This window comes from Piliocolobus tephrosceles, chromosome X (genome assembly GCF_002776525.5).
Source record: "Piliocolobus tephrosceles isolate RC106 chromosome X, ASM277652v3, whole genome shotgun sequence".
NCBI lineage: Eukaryota > Metazoa > Chordata > Mammalia > Primates > Cercopithecidae > Piliocolobus > Piliocolobus tephrosceles.
This window is the reverse complement of record NC_045455.1, coordinates 56627824-56651622: the sequence shown is the minus strand read 5'-3', so window position 1 is coordinate 56651622 and position 23799 is coordinate 56627824. Positions and strand designations below refer to the sequence as shown.

The following is a 23799-nucleotide window of genomic DNA, read 5'->3' as shown; positions in this document are numbered from 1 at the left end:
CCATACTGTTTTATATTTACTTTACACTCATTTCCACCAGGATTGTATAAGGGTTCTAGTTTTTTACATCCTCACCAACGGTTGATATTTTGTGTCTTTTTGATAGTAGCCATTCTAACATGGGTAAAATAGAATATCATTGTATTTTTTTTTTTTTTTTTTTTTCTTGTTTTGATATGGAGTGTTGCCCAGGTTGGAGTACAATGGCGCAATTTCGACTTATGCAACCTCTGCCTCCCAGGTTCAAGCGATTCTCCTGTCTCAGCCTCCCAAGTAGCTGGGATTACAGGTGTGCACCACCACACCCAGATAATTTTTGTATTTTTAGTAGAGATGGGGTTTCACTGAATTGGCCAGGCTGGTCTCCAACTCCTGACCTCAGGTGATCTGCTGGCCTCAGCCTCTAAAAGTGCTGGGATTACAGGTGTCAGCCACCGTGCCCAGCCTTCATTATAGTTTTGATTTGTATTTCCCTAATGCTTAGTAATACTGAGCATCCTTTTGTGTGCTTATTGGCCATTCGTACATCTTCTTTGGAGAAATTTCTATTCAAGTTCTTTGCCCTTTTTTAATCAGGTTGGTGGTGGTGGTGGTTGTTGTATGAGTTATTTATAGATTCTGGATATCAGTCCCTACTAAGATAATATGTTTTGCAAATATTTTTCCCATCCCATTTGTTGCCTTTTCACTGTGTTGATAGTGTCTTTTGATGCATAGAATTGTTGAAGAGTTGTTATAGGTTTAGCTTTTATGCTTAGGTCTTTGATCCATTTTGAGTTAATTTTTGTATTAATAAAAAATCCAGTCATACTTTTGCATGTGAATATCCAGTTTTCCCAGCACTACTTTTTGAAAATAGTGTTCTTAATGAATGATCTTGTCACCCTCATAAAAAATTATTTGGCCGTATATTAACAAATTTTTTTTTTTTTTTTTTTTTTTTGAGACGGAGTCTTGCTCTGTCGCCCAGGCTAGAGTGCAGTGGCCGGATCTCAGCTCACCGCAACCTCTGCCTCCTGGGTTCACGCCATTCTCCTGCCTCAGCCTCCCGAGTGGCTGGGACCACAGGCGCCCACCACCTCGCCCGGCTAATTTTTTGTATTTTTAGTAGAGACGGGGTTTCACCGTGTTAGCCAGGAGGGTCTCGATCTCCTGATCTCGTGATCCGCCCGTCTCGGCCTCCCAAAGTGCTGGGATTACAGGCTTGAGCCACCGCGCCCGGCCATATTAACAAATTTATTTCTAGGTTACGTGTTCTGTTTCACTGGTCTAAATGTCTATCTTTATGCCACACTGTTTTGATTACTGTAACTTTTTATTAAGTTTCATAATTGGAAAGTGAGACCTTTTTCAGGATTGTTTTGGCTATTCAGCATTGAGATTCCATATGAATTTAAGGATAGATTTTTCTTTTTCTTTTTTTAAATTTTACTTTAAGTTCTAGGGTACATGCACACAACGTGCAGGTTTGTTACATATGTATACATGTGTCATGTTGGTGTGCTACACCCATTAACTCGTCATTTACATTAGGTATATCTCCTAATGTTATCCTTCCCCCACTCCCCCACTCACCGGCAGGCCCCAGTGTGTGATGTTCTCCACCCTGTGTCCTTATGTTCTCATTGTTCAATTCCCACCTCTGAGTGAGAACATGCGATGTTTGGTTTTCTGTCCTTGCAATAGTTTGCTCAGAATGATGGTTTCCAGCTTCATCTATGTCCCTGTAAAAGACATGAACTCATCCTTTTTTATGGCTGCATAGTATTCCATGGTGTATATGTGCCACATTTTCTTAATCCAGTCTATCATTGATGGACATTTGGGTTGGCTCCAAGTCTTTGCTATTGTGAATAGTGCTGCAATAAACAGACGTGTGCATGTGTCTTTATAGCAGCATGAGTTATAATCCTTTGGGTATATACCCAGTAATGGGATGACTGGATCAAATGGTATTTCTAGTTCTAGATCCTTGAGGAATTGCCACACTGTCTTCCACACTGGTTGAACTAGTTTACATTCCCACCAACAGTGTAAAAGCATTCCTATTTCTCCACATCCTCTCTGGTGCCTGTTGTTTCCTGACTTTTTAATGATTGGCATTCTAACTGGTGTGAGATGGTATCTCATTGTGGTTTTGATTTGCATTTCTCTGATGGCCAGTGATGAGCATTTTTTCATGTGTCTGTTGGCTGCATAAATGTCTTCTTTTGAGAAGTGTCTGTTCGTATCCTTTGCCCACTTTTTGATGGGGTTGTTTGATTTTTTTCTTGTAAATTTGTTTAAGTTCTTTGTAGATTCTGGATATTAGCCCTTTGTCAGATGGGTAGATTGTAAAAATTTTCTCCCATTCTGTAGATTGCCTGTTCACTCTGATGGTAGTTTCTTTTGCTGTGCCAGAAGCTCTTTAATTTAATTAGATACCATTTGTCAATTTTGGCTCTTGTTGCCATTGCTTTTGGTGTTTTAGTCATGAAGTCCTTGCCCATGCCTATGTCCTGAATGGTATTGCCTAGGTTTTCTTCTAGGGTTTTTATAGTTTTAGGTCTAAATTTAAGTCTTTAATCCATCCTGAATTAATGTTCGTATAAGGCGTAAGGAAGGGATCCAGCTTCAGCTTTCTACATATGGCTAGCCAGTTTTCCCAGCACCATTTATTAAATAGGGAATCCTTTCCCCATTTCTTGTTTTTGTCAGGTTTGTCAAAGATCAGATGGTTGTAGATGTGTAGTATTATTTCTGAGGGCTCTGTTCTGTTCCATTGGTCTATATATCTGTTTTGGTACCAGTACCATGCTGTTTGGTTACTGTAGCCTTGTAGTGTAGTTTGAAGTCAGGTAGTGTGATGCCTCCAGCTTTGTTCTTTTGGCTTAGGATTGTCTTGGCTATGTGGGCTCTTTTTTGGTTCCATATCAACTTTAAAGTAGTTTTTTCCAATTTTGTGAAGAAAGTCTTTGGTAGCTTAATGGGAATGGCATTGAATCTGTAAATTACCTTGGGCAGGATAGATTTTTCTATTTCTGCAAAAAAAAAAAAAAAAAAAGATCATTGGGATTTTGATAAGGATTATGTTGACTCTGTTGACCACTTTGGGTAGTATTGATACCTCAACAATATTAAATATTTCAATTCATGACCCTGGGAAGTCCTTTTCATATTGTTCTAAATTGTTTGTGTGGAGAAACACAACTGATTTTTCTCTGTGTTGATTTTGCATACTGCAACTTTATTGAATTTATTATTCTAACAGTTTTTTTTTTTCTTTTTAGTGTGAATGTTTGGAGTTTTCTACATATAAGGTCATGTTATCTGTGAAGAGTTAATTTTATTTTTCCTTCTCAATTTGAATACCTTTATTTCTTTTTCTTGCCTTATTTAGCCCTGGCTAAAACTTTTAATGACTGTGTTGAATGGAAGTGATGAAAATGACATCCTTCTCTTGTTCTTGATCTTAGAGGAAATGCCTTCAATCCTTCACTATTGCATATGATGTTAGTGGTGGGTTTTTTATATATGGCTTTTATTAGGTTTGAGTAATTCCTTTCTATTTTTAGTTTGTTGTATATTTTTATTATAAAAGTGTGTTGAGTTTTGTCAGATGCTTCCTCTGCGTCAATTGAGATGATCATGTGTTTTCCCCTGCTTCATTCTGTTAATGCATTACATTGATTGATTTTTATATGTCGAAGCATTCTTGTATTTTGGGAATAAATCTCATTTGGTCATCGTCTATAATGCTTTTTACATGGTAGGGGATTCTGATTACTGGTTTTTCATTGAGGATAAATTACTTTTTTCCTAATTTCTAGAATTTTGGTAACATACAGATAAAATTTACCATCTTAACCATCTTGTACAGTAGTTTTAAACACATTCACAAATGTTCAATATCACTAATCAAAATGCAAATCAAATACAGTGAGATATACTACCTGACAGCCATTAGCCATTACGATGGGTACCGTAAAAAACAAAAAACAAAAAAACCCAGAAAATAGCAAGTGTTGGTGAAGATGTGGAAAAATTGAAATTAAGCCTTGTGCACTCTTGGTAGGAATATAAAATGGCATAGTTGCTACAGAAAACAGTATGGCAGTTCCTCAAAAAATTAAAAATAGAATTACCATATGATCCAGCAATTCCACTTATGGCTGTAAACCCAAAAGAATGGAAAACAGGTCTCGAAGAGATATTTGTGTACCCATGTTTATAGCGGCAGAGGGCATTATGCTAAGTGAAATAAGCTGGGTATAAAAAGACAAATACTATGCGATTCTACTTATGTGAGGTACTGAGAGTAGCAAAAATTATAGAGAGAGTACATTGGTGACTTCCAGGGACTGGGGGAGGAGAGAATGGGGGAGTTATTGTTTAATGAGTACAGAGTTTCAGCGTTAGTAGAGCATTTACTTGTAATGGAACTAAGTATGGAAAGTTTTAATTCTACTATCTTGCTATTTCTTTTGTTGTTGTTTTGCTTTTTCTTTCCTGTTTTATTCCATTTTCTGCTGCTATAACAGAATACCACAGACTGGGTAATTATGAAGAGAAGAAATTTATTTCTCACAGTTCCAGAGGGTCAGAAGTAGAATAACATGGCTTTGGTATCTAACTAGGGCCTTCCTGCTGCATCATAACATGGTGCAAGGGCAAGTAAGCATGTGAGATAGAGAGAGGCTGGGAGATAAACTTCATCTTTCTTCAGGATTCCGCTCCCAAGATAACTAACCCATTCCTGTGAAAACAGCATTTATCTATTCATGAGGGAAAAATACTCATAATCTAATCACCCTTTGAAAGTCCCACCTCTTAACACTGTCACAATGGCAATTACATTTCAACATAAGTTTTGGAGGGACATTCAAATCATAGCACTTCCTTTTAAATGAATTGCATTTTTTAAATGATTCTGTTATCTGCATTATTAGCTTATCAGCTATATTGTGGGTGGCAACCCACCCAGGTGCCAAGGCAAGAGACCGAGAGCACAAGATGTTCCTGTATAATAAAGAAAATTTATCGAATAAGAATACTTATACTAGAAATAGATTGCAGATATGATTATATATGAATATCCCTAATTATTTGTAGTATTACTCTTTATTCCAATATTATAATAATTTTTGTTTTATAATTATAACCTAGGAAAAACCAGGCCATTCAGAGATAGGAGCTGAAGGGACATTGTGAGAAGTGACCAGAAGACAAGTGTGAGCCCTCTGTTATGCCTGGACAGGGCCACTAGAGGGCTCCCTGGTCTAGCGGTAACGCCAGTGCCTGCGAAGGCGCCCTTACCTAGTGGACCTTGGTCTAGTAGTAGCCTCAGTGCCTGGGAAAGGCAGCCCGTTACTTAACAGACCAGGAAAGGGAGTCTCCCTTTCCCTGGGGGAGTTAGAGAAGACTCTGCTCCACCACCTCTTGTGGAAGACCTGACTGTCTCCCTGTGATGCTGTGCTTCAGTGGTCATGCTCCTGGTCCGCTTTCATGTTCCACCCTGTACGCCTGTCTCTGCCTTTTAGATAACAGTAGCAGAATTAGTGAAAGTACTAAAAGTCTTTGAAATGCACAGAATAAAGAATGGTGTAAGCTGTCCTCTCTCTGTCTCTGCCTTGGCTGCCAAACAGGGAAGGGCCCCCTGTCTGGTGGACACGTGACTCACGTGACCTTACCTATCATTGGAGATGGCTCACACACCTTACCCTGCCCCCTTGTCTTGTATCCAATAAATAACAGTGCAGCTAGGTATTTGGGGCCACTACCAGTCTCTGTGCCTTGGTGGTAGTGGTCCTCTGGGCCCAGCTATCTTTTCTTCTATCTCTTTGTCTTGTGTCTTTATTTCTACGATCTCTTATCTCTGCACATGAGGAGAAAAAACCCACAGACCCTGTAGGGCTGGACCCTGCACTATATGACTGTGTTTTTGTTTTTAAGTGGTTGCCGTAAGGTTTAAGATGTGTACCTTTAACTTCTTTCTTTCTACCTTCAATAATATATACCACTTTATGCATATTGTAAGACCCATACAATTTTATGCTTTCATGTACCCAGTTTTGTCTCTATGCTGGTTTTGTCATATACTTTACGTTCGTTACAAGGGTCACAACACATGGTTTATTTATTTTTTTTCCCTTAAAGGGTTTTTTAAAACAATGAAAAACATTTTTAAAGATATTTTTGTCTTTCTACACATTTACCATTTCTGTCCCTCTCTCTTTTCTTTGGGAAAGATCAAGTTCCTGCATGGTGTGTCTTTTAGTTCAGGTTAGCTGATGATAAAGTGTTTTAGTTTTGGTTTGTCAGAATTTTTTTTTTTTTTTACTTTTTAAGGATATTTTCTCTGAATGCATGTTTCTACATTGAAATATTTTTACATTTTTTGTTAAGTGTTTTAAGGACATCATTTCTTTGTCAATTACCTACTATACTATCTATAGTCTATAGCAATCTTTTTTATGTCATGTATCTTTTTTCTATCTACTTTTAAGCCTTTTCCTTTTTTTTTTTCCCCCTATTTTTATTTTAGGTTAAGGAGGTGCATGTGCAGGCTTCTTACATGGGTAAATTGTGTGTCACTGAGGCTTGGTGTATGAAAGACCCCATCACCCAAGTAATGAGCATAGTACCCTATAGGTAGCCTTCCAACTAATTTCCTCCTCCCACCTTTCTCCCTTAAGCAGTCCCCAGTGTCTCTTGTTCCCATCTTTGTGTCCATGTGTAGTCAGTGTTTAGCTCCCACTTATAAGTGAGAACATGTGATATTTGGTTTTCTGTTCCTGCCCTAGTTTGCTTAGAATGATGGCCACCAGATGCATCCATATTGCTGCAGAGGACATTATTTCATTCTTTTTATGGCTGTGTAATATTCCATCATGTATATCTACCACATTTTCTGTATCCAGTTCTGTGTTAATGGACCTCTTTGTTGATTCCATGTCTTTGCTATTGTGAATAGTGCTGCAATGAACAAACGAGCGCATGTGTCTATGTGAAGTAATAGTAGTTCAACTCTTAGTTCTTTGAAGAATCTCCAAACTGTTTTCCACAGTGGCTGGACTAGTTTACATTCCTACCAACAGTGTATATGTATTTTATTTTCTCTGCAACCTTGCCAGCAGTGGTTGTTTTTTGACTTTTTAATGATAGCCATTCTGTTATGAGATGATATCAAATTGTGGTTTTGATTTGCATTTCTCTAATTTTTAGTGATAATGAGCATTTTTTTCATATATTTGTTGACCATTTATATGTCTTCTTTTGAGAAATGTTTGTTCATGTCATTTGTCTGTTCTTTAATGAGGTTATTTGTTTTTTGCTTGCTGATTTGTTTAAATTCCTTACAGATTCTGGATAGTAGACCTTTGTTGGATGTACAGTTGACAAATATTTTTTCCCATTCTGTAGGTTGTCTGTGTACCCTGTTTATAGTTTCTTTTGCTGTGCACAAGCTCTTTAGTTTAATTGGGTCCCACTTGTTATTTTTGTTTTTTGTTACAGTTGCTCTTGAGGACTTGGTCATAAATTCTTTGCCAAGGCTAGTCTCAAGAAGGGTATTTCCTAGGTTTTCTTCCAGGGTTTTTATTGTTCTAGATGTTACATTAAAGTCTTTAATTCTTCTTGAGTTAATGTTTGCATCTGATGACTGGAGGGGGTCCAGTTTCAATCTTCTGCATATTGGTTAGCCAGTTATCCCAGCATCATTTATTGAATAGGAAGTCCTTTCCTCATTGTTTGTTATTGTCAAGTATGTCAAAGATCAGGTGTTTGTAGTTGTGTCACTTTATTTCTAGGTTCTTTATCCTGTCCCATTTGTCCATGAGTCTGTTTTTGTACCCAGTACTCATTGTTATGTGTGACTATTTTTGTACCAGTGCCATTCTGTTTTGGTTATAGTAGCCTTGTAGTACAGTTTGAAGTTGGGCAGCTTTGTTTTTTTTTTTTTTTTTGCTTAGGATTGTATTGGTGATATGGGCTCATTTTTGGTTCCATATGAATTTTAGAATAGTTTTCTTTTTCTAATTCTGTGAAGAATAACATTGATAGTTTGATAGGAATAGTGTTGAATCTCTAAATTGCTTTGGATAGTGTGACCATTTTAATGATATTGGTTCTTGCTATCTGTGGGCATGTTTCCATTTGTTTGTGTTGTCTCTGATTTCTTTGAGCAGTGTTTTGTAATTCTCATTGTAGAAAGCTTTCGCCTCCTTGTTGAGCTGTATTCCTAGGTATTTTATTCTTTTTGTGGCCATTGTAAATGGGTTTGCATTCTTGATTTGAGTCTGGGTGCTATTGGCATATAGAAATGCAACTGATTTTTATACATTGATTTTGTACACTGAAACTTTACCGAATTTGTTTATTGGTTCCAGAAGCCTTCTGGTGGAGTCTGTGGGGTTTTCTCGATGTAGAATGATATCATCAGCAAAGAGAGATAGTTTGCCTTTTATTTTTTTATTTGGATGTCATATGTTTCTTTCTTTTGCATAATTCCTCTGTCAAAGACTTCTAGTACTATGTTGAATAGAAGTAGTGAAAGTGGGCATCGTTGTCTTGTTCCAATTATCAAGGAGAATGCTTCAGCTTTTGCCTGTTGAGTATGATGTTGGCTATAGGTTTGTTATAGATGGCTCTTATTATTATTATTATTTTTATTTTTGAGACAATCTTACTGTGTCACACAGGCTGGAGCACAATGACACAATCATAGTTCAATATAACCTTGAACTCCTGGGTTCAAGGGATCCTTCTGCTTCAGTCTCCTGAGTAGTTGACACTACAGGTGGACACCACCAACTCTGGCTAATTTTTAAATTCTTTGTAGAGATGAGATCTCTGTTGCACAAGCTGGTCTCGAACTCCTAGTCTCAAGCAATCCTCCTTGTTTGGCCTCCCAAAGTGCTGTGATTACAGCCCTGAGTCACTCTGCCCAGCACAATGGCTCTTATTATTTTGAGGTATGTTCCTTAGATACCTAATTTGTGGAGAGTTTTTAACATGAAGGAATGTTGAATTTTATTGAAGGCCTTTTCTGCATCTATTGAGAAGATTATGTGGTTTTGTTGTTAATTCTGTTTATGTGGTGAATCACATGTATTGATTTGCATATGTTGAACCAACATTGTATCCCAGGGATAAAGACCAGTTGATTATACTGAATTAACTTTTTGATGTGCTGCTGGATTAGTTTGCTAGTATTTTGTTGAAGATTTTCTCATCTACGTGCATCAGGAATATTGGCCTGAAGTTTTTTTGTTGTTGTTGCATCATTGCCAGATTTTGACATCAAGATGATGCTGGTCTTTGTACAAAGAAGTAGGGAGAATTTCCTCCTCCTTGATATTTATGGAACAGTTTTGGTAGGATTGCTACCAGTTCTTCTTCGTATGTCTTACAGAATTTAGCTGTGAATATATCTGGTCTAGAATGTTTTTTGGTTAAGAGGTTTTTTTTATTAATGATTCAGTTTCAAAACTTTTTATTTCACCCCCTTCCTGGTTCAGTCTTTGGAGACTGCTTCTAGGAATGTATCCATTTCCTCTAGATTTTCTAATTTGTATGCATAGAGATGTTCGTAGTCGTTTCTGAGAATCTTTTGTATTTCTGTGGGATTGGTTGTAATATCATATTTGTGATTTCTGATTGTGCCAATTTGGATCTTCTCTCGTTTTTGTTAATCTAGCTAGCAGTCTATCAACCTTTTTTTTTTTTCTTCTTCTTTTTTGAGACAGAATCTCGCTGTGTCTCCCAGGCTGGAGTAGTGCAGTTATGCAATCTTGGCTCACTGCAGCCTTCACTTCCAGAGTTCAAGCAATTCTCGTGCCTCAGCCTCCCAAGTAGCTGGGATTGCAAGCCTGTGCCACCACATGTGGCTAATTTTGGCATTTTTAGTAGAGACAAGAGTTTCACCATGTTGGCCAGAGTGTTCTCAAATTCCTGACCAGAAGTGATCTGCCCACCTTGTCTTCCCAAAGTGTTGAGATTACAGGCATGAGCTACCGTGCTTGGTCCACAGTCTATCAATCTTGTTTATTCTTTCAAAGAACCATCTTTTGGTTCCATTGATCTTTTATTTGGATTTTGGCATATCAATTTCACTTAGTTCTCTGATTTTAGTTATTTCTTTTCCTTTGCTAGCTTCAGGGTTAGTTTGTTCTTTTTATTCTTGTTCTTCTAGGTGCAATGTTAGATTGTTAATTTGATAACTTTTTTTTTTTTTTTTTTTGAGATGGAGTCTCACTCTATCATCTAGGCCAGGGTGCAGTGGTGCAGTCTTGGCTCATTGCAACCTCTGCTTCTGGGGTTCAAGTAATTCTCCTGCCTCAGCCTCCTGAGTAGCTGGAACTACAGGCATGCACCACCGTGCCCAGCTGATTTTTTTTGTATTTTTAGTAGAGACAGGGTGTCACCATCTTGGCCAGGCTGGTCTTGAACTCCTGACCTCAAGTGATCTGACCGCCTTGGCCTCTCAAGGAGCTGGGATTACAGGCATGAGCCACCACACCCAGCCAATTTGAGAACTTTCTAACTTCTTGATGTGTAGATGGTTAGCACTAAAAACTTTCCTCTTATCACTGTGTTAGCAGCATCTAAAAGATTTATGTTATGTCTCTCTTTTCATTAATTTCAAATAATTTTTTGATTTCTGCCTTGATTTCATTGTTCACCCAGAAGTTATTCAGGAGTAAGTTTTAAAATTTCCATGTAATTGTGTGGTTTTGAGAGATCTTGCTATTGATTTCTGTTTTTACTGCACTGTGGTCCAAATGTGTGCTTGGTATGATTTTGATTTTTTTGAATTAATTGAGACTTGCTCTATGGCCAAGCATGTGGTCAATCTTAGACTATGTTCTGTGTGCAGATGAGAAGAATGTATATTCTGTGGTTGTTGGGCAGAGGATCCTGCATATGTTTATTAGGTCCAATTGATTGGGTGTTGAGTTTCAGTCCAGAATTTTTGTGTTATGTTTCTGCCTTGATGATTTGTCTAATGCTTTCAGTGGGGTGTTGAAGTGTCTCACTATTATTGTGTTTGTTTAAGTCTTTTCATAGGTCAAGAAGAGCTTATTTTATAAATCTGGGTGCTCCAGTATTGGGTATGTACATATTTAGGATAGCTAAGTCTTCTTGTTGAGTTGAATTCTTTATTATTATGTATGTCATGCCTTTCCTTGTGCTTCTTAATTGTTGTTTAAAGTCTATTTTAGTTGACAGAAGAATAGCGACCCCTGCTCTTTTTTGTTTTGTGTTTGCCTGAAAGATGTTTCTCTATCTCTTTACTTTGAGCCTCTGGGTGTCATTACTTGTGAGATGGGTCCCTTGGAGACAGCAAACAGTTGAGTCTTGCTTCTTTATCCAACTTGCCACCCTATTCCTTTTAAGTGTGTCATTTAACCATTTTATATTCAGGGTCAATATTGATATGTTAGGGTTTGATTTTGTCATCATATTGTTAGGTGGTTGTTATGTAGATGTGATTGCATAGTTTATAGTGTCAGTGGAATATGTGTTTAAGTGTGCTTTGTGATGACAGGTATCATTTCTTCATTTCCATGTTTAGCACTTCCTTTAGGAGCTCTTGTAAGGCAGGTCTGGTAGTAATAAATCCCCTTAGCATTTGCATGTCTGAAAAGGACTTCATTTTTCCTTTGCTTATGAAGCAAAGGAAATTCTGGGTTGGAATTTCTTTTCTTTAAGGATATTGAAAATAGGCCCTATTCTCTTCTGGCTTGTGAGGTTTAAGCTGAAAGGTGTGCTTATAGCTGAATGGGATTCTTTTTGTAAGTGCTCCTTTTCTCTAGCTGCCTTTGTGATTTTTTTCTTTTGCATAGTATGTCACAGAGGTTCTTTGAATTTCTTCAGTTTGCATATTGACCTGTGTAATGAGGTTTGGAAAAGTTCTGTGGACTGTATCCTCAAATATTTTTCCAAGTTGCTTGTTCTCTCTTCTTCTCTTTCTGGAATGTCAGAGTTGTACGTTTGGTCTCATATTTCTTAGAAGTTTTGTTCATTTTCTCAATTATTATTTACCTCAGCTTGGGGTGTTCTGACAGGGGAATGCCATGGGTGTAGGGTGCTGCAAATGGGAGTGCTCCAGTGAGGAGGGCCCCACAGGCAGGGGGTGTTATAGCCAACATGATGGGGAGTGCTGCAAGCAAGGGGGCCACATGCAGGAAATTCTCCTGTGGTGACAACTGGGACACTTTTGGTGGGAAGTGCCCCAGTAAGGGGCACTGCAGGCAGGGGGCCATATGGGAAGGGGGTACACTGTGGTGGGAAGCACTCTGGTATTGGTAGTTGGGTTGCCTTGGGTGGGCAGCTCTGGTGAGGTGCACCACAGGAGGGGGACATGCTGAGAGGGTGGCAGGGACTCAGCAGGTGGGAAGTTTTCTGAAGGGGTAGCAGCGAGGTCACAAGCAAACAAATTCTGGCAGGAGGCTGTCAGCAGAAGTGCTCTGGTGGGGCAGTAGGAGCTGCACTACTTGCAGTCATGGCCAGGCAGGGACTCTTAGAGGAGTGTTTTCTTTATTACTGATTTCAACAATTCGATTCTTTAATTATGATGTACCTAACATGGTTGGTGTGTGTTTTATCCTGTTTGGTTTTCAGTGAACTTTTTAGATCTATGAGTTTATTGTTTTCATCACATTTAGAAAAATGTGATTTGGCCGTTATTTCTTCGTATGTATTTTTTCTCTTCCCTCTTTCTACTCCATTTTTTTTTTTGGTATTATATCTTCAATTACACATACATTAGACTGCTGGTAATTTTCCGACCAGTCACTGAAGATCTATTCATTTTTTTCCCCTGGCCTCTTTTTGGTAGATTCTATTACTATACCTTTAAATTCACTGATCTTTTCTTCTGTCTTATTTTATTTACTCTTAAGCCCATCCAATGAGGTTTTCATTGTTGGTGGTCTTTTTTCTTTTATAGAAGTTCCATTTGGTTCTTCTTTTTTTGTATTTTTCTTTTCTAGTTGAATTTATGTTTTCTTTTAAATACTTATACATAGTTTTAATAGCTGTTTAACACTCTGTTTGCTAGTTCATCATCTTTGTCATCTATGGCCCTGTTTCTCTTGTCTAAATTTTCAGATGGTTATGGTCACATTTTTCTGTCTTGACATGCCTTGTAGTTTTTGCTTAGATTCTGGACATTGTGATGTTGGTAGTTGTTGAGAGCCTGGATTTTGCTATTTTCCTTTAATGAGTATAAGACTTAGCTTTGGTCAACAGTTAATTTACTTTTGATCAATTTCACCCCTTCAAGACATGTATTCAAACTTTGAAAGGAGTATCTAGCATAGCCTTTGTTCCAAATATTTTTTAGCCCTCTGGATTTCTACTCCTTGTCCTGAATGAATGTCCAAAGAGTTTTTAGTCTGCATGGTGTGATCTGGCTGGATTGTCTGTATACCCTTTATGAGTTCTGGGAATTGTTCAGCTTACAACTCTTTTTTGCTCAGCCTTGTTCTCCACAGTGACTCAAGGGAACTACTATGAGGGTTTCTGGAGCTTCTTTTCTGTGCAGGTTCTTCTTTCTGAAACAGCCCCACAACTTCCAGTTGCATCAGCCTGCTTGAACTGTGAGACTGATATTCTCAACTCAGCTCTCTATGATCTCTGTCTGCATCATGGTTACAAGCAGAAAGCCATAGCTCACCTTTTTTTTTTTTTTTTGCCTTCTCTCAGGGATAATAGTCTTGCATTATCTGTTATCCTGTGTCTTAAAACAGTTGTTTCTTACACATCGTCAAGATTGTTATTTGTTTTTAAAGAGAGAGTAAGGATTGCTCATGTACCTTTATCAGATCCTGTAATATATTTTTAATTATATAATGTTATTGAGCTATGGTATTATTTGCAATTCATGAACTTTTAAAGGAAATGATAGTGTAAGTTGAAATGATTTATAGCTGTTTGAATAGTCTTTGTTTATTATTTAAATTAAGGAAAGGGCCTCTTGATAATTTTATGCATTTGTCGTTTTTAAAAATTAGGTTAATATCTTAAATATAAGCTTTAAAGAAATGTGGCATTCATATACAGTTTAAATTATTTTTTGCTCAATAAACTGAATGTTGTGCTTGTCATTACTCTTAATTATCTTTATAAAATATACAGTGTTTACATGATTCAGGAACTCTGGAATATGCTTGAATTTGCACATGGTGATTTTTTTTTTTTTAAACTTTGTCAGCTGCTATTATACATCATATTTTAATCATAATGGTTTCTGTAATGATAATGATTAAAATGCACAAAAAGTTTAAAGTTGAGATGTATTAAGTAACAACTAGTAAGACAGATGTATGTATATATTAATACCTCAAAACCAAAATAAATCAGAGGAATAGATAACTGAAGAGAGTCCTGAAGACTCCTTATGGGATTTTAGAAAGACTTTATCATGTGAGAAATTGCTTTTGCCAGAAGATTTTCTTTCCATTTTCATAATACATTGTTATCTCTCTAGCTTTATGAGATTTCAGGAAAAAAGAAAACTAAAATTAGTTGGATTTGGAAGCTTATTTTTAGTTAATGAATAATTTGTTGAATACTTTTTCAAAATATGAATTGTTTTGCAAAACAAAACAGGAAAATATAGTATAAGGAAAGTTAAGGAAATTTTAGTATAATTAAAAGAACCTCCATATGATATACTATAACAATCTGTTCTCTTTAAGTAGTTAGAAATCACCCGTATGTTAACTAATAAATTTTGTGTCTAAAAAATTTATTTTTGAAGATAATTTCCAGGTAATATTTGTCTCTCATAGCTTTATGCTTTAAAATGGAATTCTGTTACCAAAGTTTGTTATTTTTGAATTTGCTTCTTAAGAGGACTGTTTTCTCCTTAGGGGAATGGCTTGATAAATATTTCTGTAAGTTATATGTGAATATGTGTTTTGGTAACATGTGAGAAGAGTCTTTGCCTAATTATTGAAGCTAAGAATAATATGTTTTTTTTGTGGTTTGAAATACTTTATAGAAGACCTTTTTTTTCCTATTTCTTGTAAGAATCTACTCAAATAGGTAGATTCCTATTACAGTATAAATGCTGGAAATATATTTTTTATGTATAACTGCTCCTTTGTGACTGGATTTTTTCCACAGAGCTTATCAAAACACAATAGAAGCAATATTGGAACTGAAGGTGGACCACCTCCTTTTGTGCCTTTTGGACAGGTAATGACTTCTGTGTTGACGGATGAATTTAGGAAAAAGTGTTCTTTGTTAGCATTCAAACTGTGTTTCATTATGTGCTGAACTATTTATTAAGAGGTTATGGAGTTATTTGGAAATACGAAGTTCAAGGAATTTAATAATTTTGAGGTTTTTTTCCTTCACTGTAATTATATTGTGGATGTTTGCAAGAGCTGTTAACCCAAAGACTGAAGCAATTAAGAGCCATATCTGAAGAGTAACTTATAACTAATTAAAATAGGATGGGAGAGGGCTTTTTTTTTAAGGGAAATTCAAAAGTAAGAAGACAAAAATATGTCATAATTTCTCACTTGTTCATTAAAAACATTAGAGGGGGAGAGAAAAATAAAGCCTCACAGAGTGATCAAAGTGCTGCTTTGAAGCATCTCCCCTTCTGACCGGTATCTTGTGACTTCACTTGTCTTCAGCATCAAATCGATTCTCAACAATCTTCTCCAGCCTGCTCTTGCTTTATCCCTGACAATTCTAAGAATAATTCATGTGGCAACTTGCTCTTCTCCTGATGATGCCATCAAAATTTAGCTATTGGTAATCTGTCTTGCATTTGCTCTTTAATTTTCTTCAAGAGTGCTGGGCTGGCTAAGAGTAGCAATGAGTTATGGACATAACAGGTAGGCAACAGATGTACATTTCCATAATAAGGTTTATTATGTGTCTGTGTGTCTAAATTTTGGTATTTAGTAAGATCATTTGACTGTTACCCTCTTTAAAAGCCTTTTGTAAGCTCTACTCTAACTTAAGTAAGTCATTTTTGCATCAAACCTGTTTTAAAGCATTTTATGCTTTTTTTTTTTTTTTTTTTTTTTTACTGAGTTTGGAAGAAGAGATAGCCAAGATAAAAGGAAGTATGAAGTCCTATGGTGTGATCCATGTTGATGGTTGATATCCTCCCAGTGTAATGAAAACCCCCATAGGGAAAACAGTGCAAACATTCTAATAACTTATATTTGAAAATAATAGTATATTTGTAAAAATTTACCCTTAAACATTTTGGTGATAACATTTCTCTTCCAGAGAGACTTATGATCTAATTATTCTTAAGACTTTGAAGTGTATTTTATAGCTTCTTGAGGGTTAGAGAATATAATAAAGGGTATAATTTCAATAATATTATTTGGTTATAAAGTTCATTCTGAAAAAATTCTTATATAGCATCTTACAGCCTTGTACATGGGTTGAAGGTAGGTAATGCTGGCTGTGTATCAGCATCAACATGATATGTTTATATTACTGAAATTTTTCTGTATTTGTGGAACACATTTCTTTGAGATCTTCTCATTTTCCCTATTAATGAGTTGGGAAAAAGTTCATTTTATATGATTTTTACTGGTAAGATTGTACTGGAGATCAGAATCGAGGGCTTCTTTTTAGGCAGTGATGCCTTTTTTTACTTTATGAGACAAAAGTATAAAAAATTTGAAGCCTGATATGGGGGGAAGGTGTGTTTTTAGAGTGTGGTTTATAAGTGCAGAGACATCTTTTTATATGTTAATATAATTGTACTAACCAATCTACATAGGGATACTGTGGTATAATATGGGAATTAAGCTCTTAATTGCAAAACCAAATTTATGTCTTATTGTGCATTATTCAAGACTGTTGGAAATCTAAAATTATTTATTACCCTAAAATGAAAGTTAGCTCTCTTGACCCATTGTATGTTTTAAATGTGTGCCCTGCTTAGATGGCCCCATATTTATATAGCTTTTAATTTTGTTTACCAGTTATGTTTATTGAAAAGTTACTTTCCTGGTTTTCTACTTTTACTTTTAAATACATGGGATAGAATTTTATTTGTGTAGGCTTTTAGCTATTGTAAAAGATACAAGATACTTTTGAAGAAGTATTATTTTCTAATGAAAACTTGAATCTCTTTTGGAACTACTAAGTTGACTTATTCTTACTTGTTTTACCAGAAGTGTGTATCTCATGTCCAAGTGGATAGCAGAGAACTTGATCGAAGAAAAACATTGCAAGTTACAATGCCTATCAAACCTACAAATGATAATGATGAATTTGAAAAGCAAAGGACGGCTGCTATTGCTGAAGTTGCAAAGAGCAAAGAAGTAAGAAATCAAATCATTACACATTTTTTATTTCTTATCATTATGTTCTATTTAGATTTTTTGTGATCGTTATTGTCTTTTCATATAAACTAACTAATTCAACAAACGCTTAACCTTATTCTTCTTGCATATTCCGTAAGTGGGAATGCCCTGCCACTTTATGGGATCTTACATATTTTATTCATGTGTTCTGTTTCCAGATCTCCATGGTAGTTCTAATAAGTTACTCTTGCTGGCAGATTACCTTCCTTTTCTCCTTCTTCCTTTTTTTAAAACAACGTAGCAACTGAACACACTTTTTATTCTGGCAGGGAGTTTCCTATTAGTAGATGGGCTAGTTGCCACTTTTTTGGAGATAATTTCCCCTTATTAATAGCAACTTATGAGAAATAGCAACTTCTGAGAGATGAATAAAAATCAGCGGATCTGTCACTGGGTCAGGATTAACATTTTTGTCTTTATACTTAATTTTATTTAGCGTATAGTAAAAAATAATTTTATCTTTACATATGTGTATTTACACACACACAAATCCTCCCTTTTAACTGACAAATAGTAATTACACATATATATGAGGTACATGTGAATTTTGATACATGTATACAATGTGTAATGATCAAATCAGGGTAATTACTATATCCATCACCTCAAACATTTACCATCTTTGTGTTGAGAACATTGAAAACGCATCTAGCTATTTTGAAATATACAATAAATTATTGTTAATTATAATCACCCTAGTGTTTCATAGAATACTGGAACTTATTCCTCCTAACTGTAATTTAATTCCCATTAATCAACCTCTCCCACTCTCCCTTAACCTTCACCCTGCCCAGCCTCTAGTAACTACTGTGCTGCTCTTCTATGAGACAACTTTTTTATCTCTCACATATGAGTGAGAATATGCAGTATTTGTCTTTCTGTGTGGTTGGCTTATGTCACTTAATGTAATGTCCTTCAGGTTTATCCATGTTGCTGAGAATGGCAGGATTTCTTTCTTTTTTATAACTGAATAATAATCCATTATGTACAGGCAGTCAGCTCTCCATGTCTGTGGATTTAGCTCTTCCTAACTGTGGATTCAAGCAACAGTAGATCAGAAGTATTTGCGGGGGGAAAAGGGATGGTTGCATCTATACTGAATGTGTACAAACTTTTTTTTTGTCTTGTGATTATTTCCTAATGATATAGTATAACAGCTATTTATATAATATTTGTACAATATAAGGAATTATAAGTAATCTAGAGATTATTTAAATATATAGGAATGACCAGGCACTATGGCTCATGCCTGTAACCCCAGCACTTTGGGAGGCTGAGGCGGGTGGATCACCTCAGCCTGACCAACATAGCAAAACCTGTCTCCACTGAAATTACAAAATTAGCTGGGTATGCTGATGCATGCATGTAATCCCAGCTACTCAAGAGGCAGAGGCAGGAGAATCACTTGAACCCAGAAGGCAGAGGTTGCAGTGAGCCAAGATTGCACTATTGCGCTCCAGCCTGGGCAACAAGAGCGAAACTCCATTTCAAAAAATAAAAATTAAAAAAAAATAAAATATACAAGAGGATGTGCATAGGTTATATACAAATACTATATCATTTTATGTAAGGGAATTGAACATCCATGTTTTTTGCTATCTGCTAGGAGTGGGAGAGTGGTGGGAGTCCTAGAACCAATTCCTCACGGATAACAAAGGATGACTGTATAACACGTTTTCTTTATCGCTTCATCTGATAGTGGGCACTTAGGTTGATTTCATAACTTGTCTATTGTGACTAGTGCTGCAGTAAATATGGGAGTTATTTCTTTGACCTACTGCTTTCCTTTCCTTTGGGTAAATACCCAGTAGTGGGATTGCTCAATCATATGCTAGTTCTATTTTTAGTTTTTTTGAGCAACCTCCATATTGTTTTCTGTAATGGCTGCACTAATTTACATTCCCACCAACAGTACATAAGAGTTCTTTGTTTAAATCCTCACCGGTATTTTTTTTTTGTCCTTTTGATTATAGCAGTTTTAACTGGGTTGAGATGATACCTCATTTTGTTTTGATTTGCATCTCCCTGATGATGTTACTGAGACACCCAGGGTTCAGTCTAGATCCTGCTGCTCACTGCACAGTAAGCCAATCACTGAGACAATGAGTGTTGCCAGGAAAGAAGGCTTTAATTGGGTGCTGCAGCTGAACAGAAGGGTGGTCAGTCTCAAATCCATCCCCCTGATGGGCTAAAATTAGGGTTTATATAGCAGAGAAGAAATCTATGTGCAGGAAAATAGGAACTAAGGAGGAGTAAGGAAACAATTATGATGAATGAGGGGTGTGGCATCTCATTGTCTGGATGTGGTGGTCTGGTGAATTTTAGTTCTTTATACTTGTTGAAAGGCCTAAGTGTCATTTCCTGAGGAAGGAACTCAGATAAAGATAAATCAAATGAAAGTTTCAGACTTTAAGATCAGAAGGGTCAATTTCTGTTTATACAAAAAAACGGTCTATGGGACTATTGGGCTGATTTCAATGATAAATGATGTTGAACATTTTTTCATATACCTGTTGGCCGTTTGTATGGTCTTTTGAAAAGTGATATTGAAATCATTTGTCCATTTTTAAATTGGATTGTTTGTTTTTTTTTTTTTTTGTTTGTTTGTTTTTGACAGAGTCTCACTCTGTCATCCAGGCTGGAGTGCAGTGGTGTGATCTTGGCTTTCTGTAACCTCTGCCTCCCAGGTTCAAGCTATTCTCCAGCCTCAACGTTGCAGGTAGCTGGGACTACAGGTGTGCACCACTGCATCTGGCTAATTTTTTTTTTTGTATTTTTAGTAGAGACAGGGTTTTGCCATGTTGGCCAGTCTAGGCTCGAACTCCTGACCTTAGGTGATCCGCTTACGTTGGCCTTCCAAAGTACTGAGATTACAGGCATGAGCCACCACACCTGGCTGGGTGTATTTTTTTGTTTTGGTTTGGTTTTGAATTGTTATGTTCCTTATATATTCTAGATATTAACCCCTTGTCAGATGAATAGTTTGCAATTATTTTCTTTCATTCTGTAGGTTGTCTCTTCACTCTGTTGATTGAATTCTTGGCTACACAGAAGCTTTTTAGTTTGATATAATCTCATTTGTCTATTTTTACTTGTGTGCTTGTGTTTTTGTGGTCTTATCCAAAAAATCTTTGCCCAGACCAACATCCTGAAGCAACAAACCCCTCCCTCTTATATTATTGACAGCCAAAGGTTCTCTTTTTATTATTTTGAAGTTTTTACTTATTTGTAATAGGTGTTTTTCCTAGTTATTTATTGATTTCTTTTAGATTGATAAGAAATTTTAGGTCATAAATTAGTTGCTACATAGACATTTCTTAACCAATGAGATTGAAATTATTTCCTTTATTCAAAACCTGTAATGAAACTTAGCTTATAATTGCTTTCCTATTTAATTTTGAAGTGTAAGTAGTAGTATTCTTGAATTTTGGTTGTTCTTCCCGCAGTGTCTTTCTGTTGTCAGTCTAATGTAGGGGCCAGAAGTACAAGCCCTGGAATCACAGACTGGAAGCATATCCTGCTGACACCTTTGGATGGTTACTCAGCTTTCTGTATCCCCTGTTTTTTATTTTTTTCATCTGTGCAACTTGGAGATAATAATGGTACCTACTTCATATGTGAGAATTAAAACATTTAGAGCCAATACTACTGCTACTTGGCACAAATCATAATACTCTTGCTCAAAGCTCTCAATAAACATGACTATTGCTACTCTTTATTTTTTCCTCTATCCAAGGCATACTTTTAAAAAACCAGTTTTACCATTTCTTAAACTAATATGTTTTACATAATTTGCATGAAACTTATTTTTTTCCAGAAATTTATAGAATTATGGAGTTTCAGAATATATTGAGAATATATATTTTTAAAATGATTATAGTAAGATGTTCTTTTGATTTACATTTAACTCAAATGAACTTTTCTACCAAGGATTTTGTTGGATGCAGTTATAGCTGTCTATTTATTGGAGCATAGTTAACCTATTGTAATGTAATGTGCTTCTTTTTGTTGCCACAACTGATATTATATTTTCCCATAAATATTTGATAATTAAAGCATCTTAGTTTTTTTTTTTTTTTTTTTTTTTTTTTTTTACAGCAGCCATCAAAACATCTCAATTTATATTTGAGAGAATTGATGGAGGCTCAAAACTAACAAACAAACTTGGGACTTGCTCAAGGTTATCCGGTGATAATTGTGGGACTCAATCGATGTAACTTAGAAGATCTGAATCATAGTAATATAAACATACTAAATAAGCAGATTGCAATTTTAAATATAATAGTCTGTTTAGGACTCAAGATAGTGAGAGCTGGGCCAAGACATGAAGGAGGTAAGAGAATTAACTACTTGGTTATCTGAGCAAGAGTATTCCAGGCAAAAGGAAAAGCCATGGCAGAGACTCTAAAGCAGGAACACAGAGAAACAGCAGAGTGACCAGTGGAAGTAGAGAGATGAGAGGGACAAGTAGTAGAAGCTAAAGTCAAGAGAGATAATGGAGGTTTCCTTATGTAGGGCCCTGTAAACTATTGTAAAGACATTATACTTTATTCAAGGAGAAATGGGAGCCTTTGGAATGTTTTGAGCACAGCAATAACATCAGCTGACCTATATTCTAAAAGAGTAATTCTAGCTGCTGTGTTCAGACTCAGTTATAGAGAAGGAAAATTGGAAACTAACAAGTAGAGAATTATTAAAGTAATCTAGGATTTAAAAAAAAATGATGATGGCTTGGACAAATATAGCAGTTGTGTAGGTAGTGCAGAGTGGTCAGATTTTGGAATTTTGGAGGAGCCATTAGGGTTGCTGAGATTGGATATAGGGTACAAGAGAAGATGTGGTATCAAGAATGAATCTAGCCGGGTGCAGTGGCTCACGCCTGTAATTGCAGCACTTTGGGAGGCCGAGGCGGGCGGATCACCTGAGGTCGGGAGTTCGAGACCAGCCTGACCAACGTGGAGAAACCCTGTCTCTACTAAAAATACAAAATTAGCTGGGTGTGGTGGCGCATGCCTGTAATCCCAGCTACTCGGGAGTCTGAGGCAGGAGAATCACTTGAACCCGGGAGGCCGAGGTTGCAGTGAGCCAAGATTGTGCCATTGCACTCCAGCCTGGGCAACAAGAGTGAAACCCCATCTCAAAAAAAAAAAAAAAAAAAGAATGAATCTAAAGGTTTTACCCAGAGAACTTGGCACGTTAGAGTTGCTTGCCTTGAAATGAAGAAGCCTGGAGTGGAGCAGATGTGAGGGGAAGAAGATCTGGTGCTCCATTTTGAACATGTGAATATTGAGGTACTTACCAGACATGCATGTAGATTAATAGACAGTAATAGACATAATGTTTAATAGACAGTAAGATTGAAGAATTAGCTTTAAAATAGATACATGCACTTGAGAGTTGTAGACATATGGATGGTATTGAAAATTATGAGGCCAAATGAGATCACCAAAGGAATGAGTGTTGATAGAGAACAGAAAAAGCTAAGGAATGAGCCCTGTAATACTTCAAATTGAACTTACAGCCTAGATGGCAGAAGTGGAACCAGCCAAGGCATGACCAGTAACAGGATAAAAACAGAGAATGAAGAAAATAGATTATGGAGAAGGAAGTGTTAAACTTATCAAAGGCAATTGAAAAGTTATATAAGATGAGCACTTAGAATTAATATAGAAACGAGGAAGTTGTTTATTCCATCTTCATTCCTCTTAACATTCATATGGTTGGTGGTATGATAAATAATATGGGATTAAGATAAAGTATAACCATGCATGTACCAACAGTGTGTGGGTTGATGTGGTCAAAATCTATGTGAGTTCTTTAATGATTATTTCGGTTTTTTTTTTTTTTTTTTTTAATAAGGAAGTAAGCATGGTCAATAGTGACATGAGAGGAGGAGGTTTGAGAAGTGAGGAGAATGTGTAAAATAGTGGTCTAGAAGATTAGGTATGTGTATGGGCTAGGGAAATATGGTAAGATTGCTAGACAGCATTAAGGCCCACTTGAGTTTCACAGTCATGATGATCTCATGGATGCCTAATTCATATAATATGAACAAAAAGGTGTGGCTCATAAAGGGCAACACCAGTTACCTTATGAGTAATGTTTAGGTTGTGATGGTTCTAGATATTTATATGAATGAGTATTAACTATTTTAGAGCAGTAAAAAGCAATTCTGAAAATGCTACTTATCCTATTCCTTAATCCATAAAATGGAAAGAAAATTATAAGTAAATGCATCCAGAAGATGGGACTATTTCACTGGCACCAAAGGAAAAAACACTTTTGGAATTATGGGTTGTAAATTTTGGAAATATATTTAATTTGGAGCAGGTGAGATTCCAGACTTTTCAGGTAATTTTTTTCCAGTATATTAACCAAAATAGTAAATACCATCTATTATTGAATGTTTACCATGTGCCAGCTACTGAGATAATCACTTTGTATCAGTGATGTCATATTCTCCCAA

At 36.3% G+C, this 23799-nt stretch overlaps 1 protein-coding gene across 2 annotated transcripts in view; it reads left to right on the top strand.

Annotated features, from left to right (window-relative positions):
- The window catches only part of TDRD3 (tudor domain containing 3), a 189963-nt gene that overhangs the window by 78759 nt on the left and 87405 nt on the right, over positions 1-23799 (top strand). For both annotated transcript variants that reach the window (XM_023196216.2, XM_023196217.2), the window contains exons 6-7: positions 15115-15186; positions 17142-17291. In XM_023196216.2, the coding sequence (XP_023051984.1) occupies positions 15115-15186; positions 17142-17291 (222 nt within the window). The remainder of the gene's footprint in view (positions 1-15114; positions 15187-17141; positions 17292-23799) is intronic.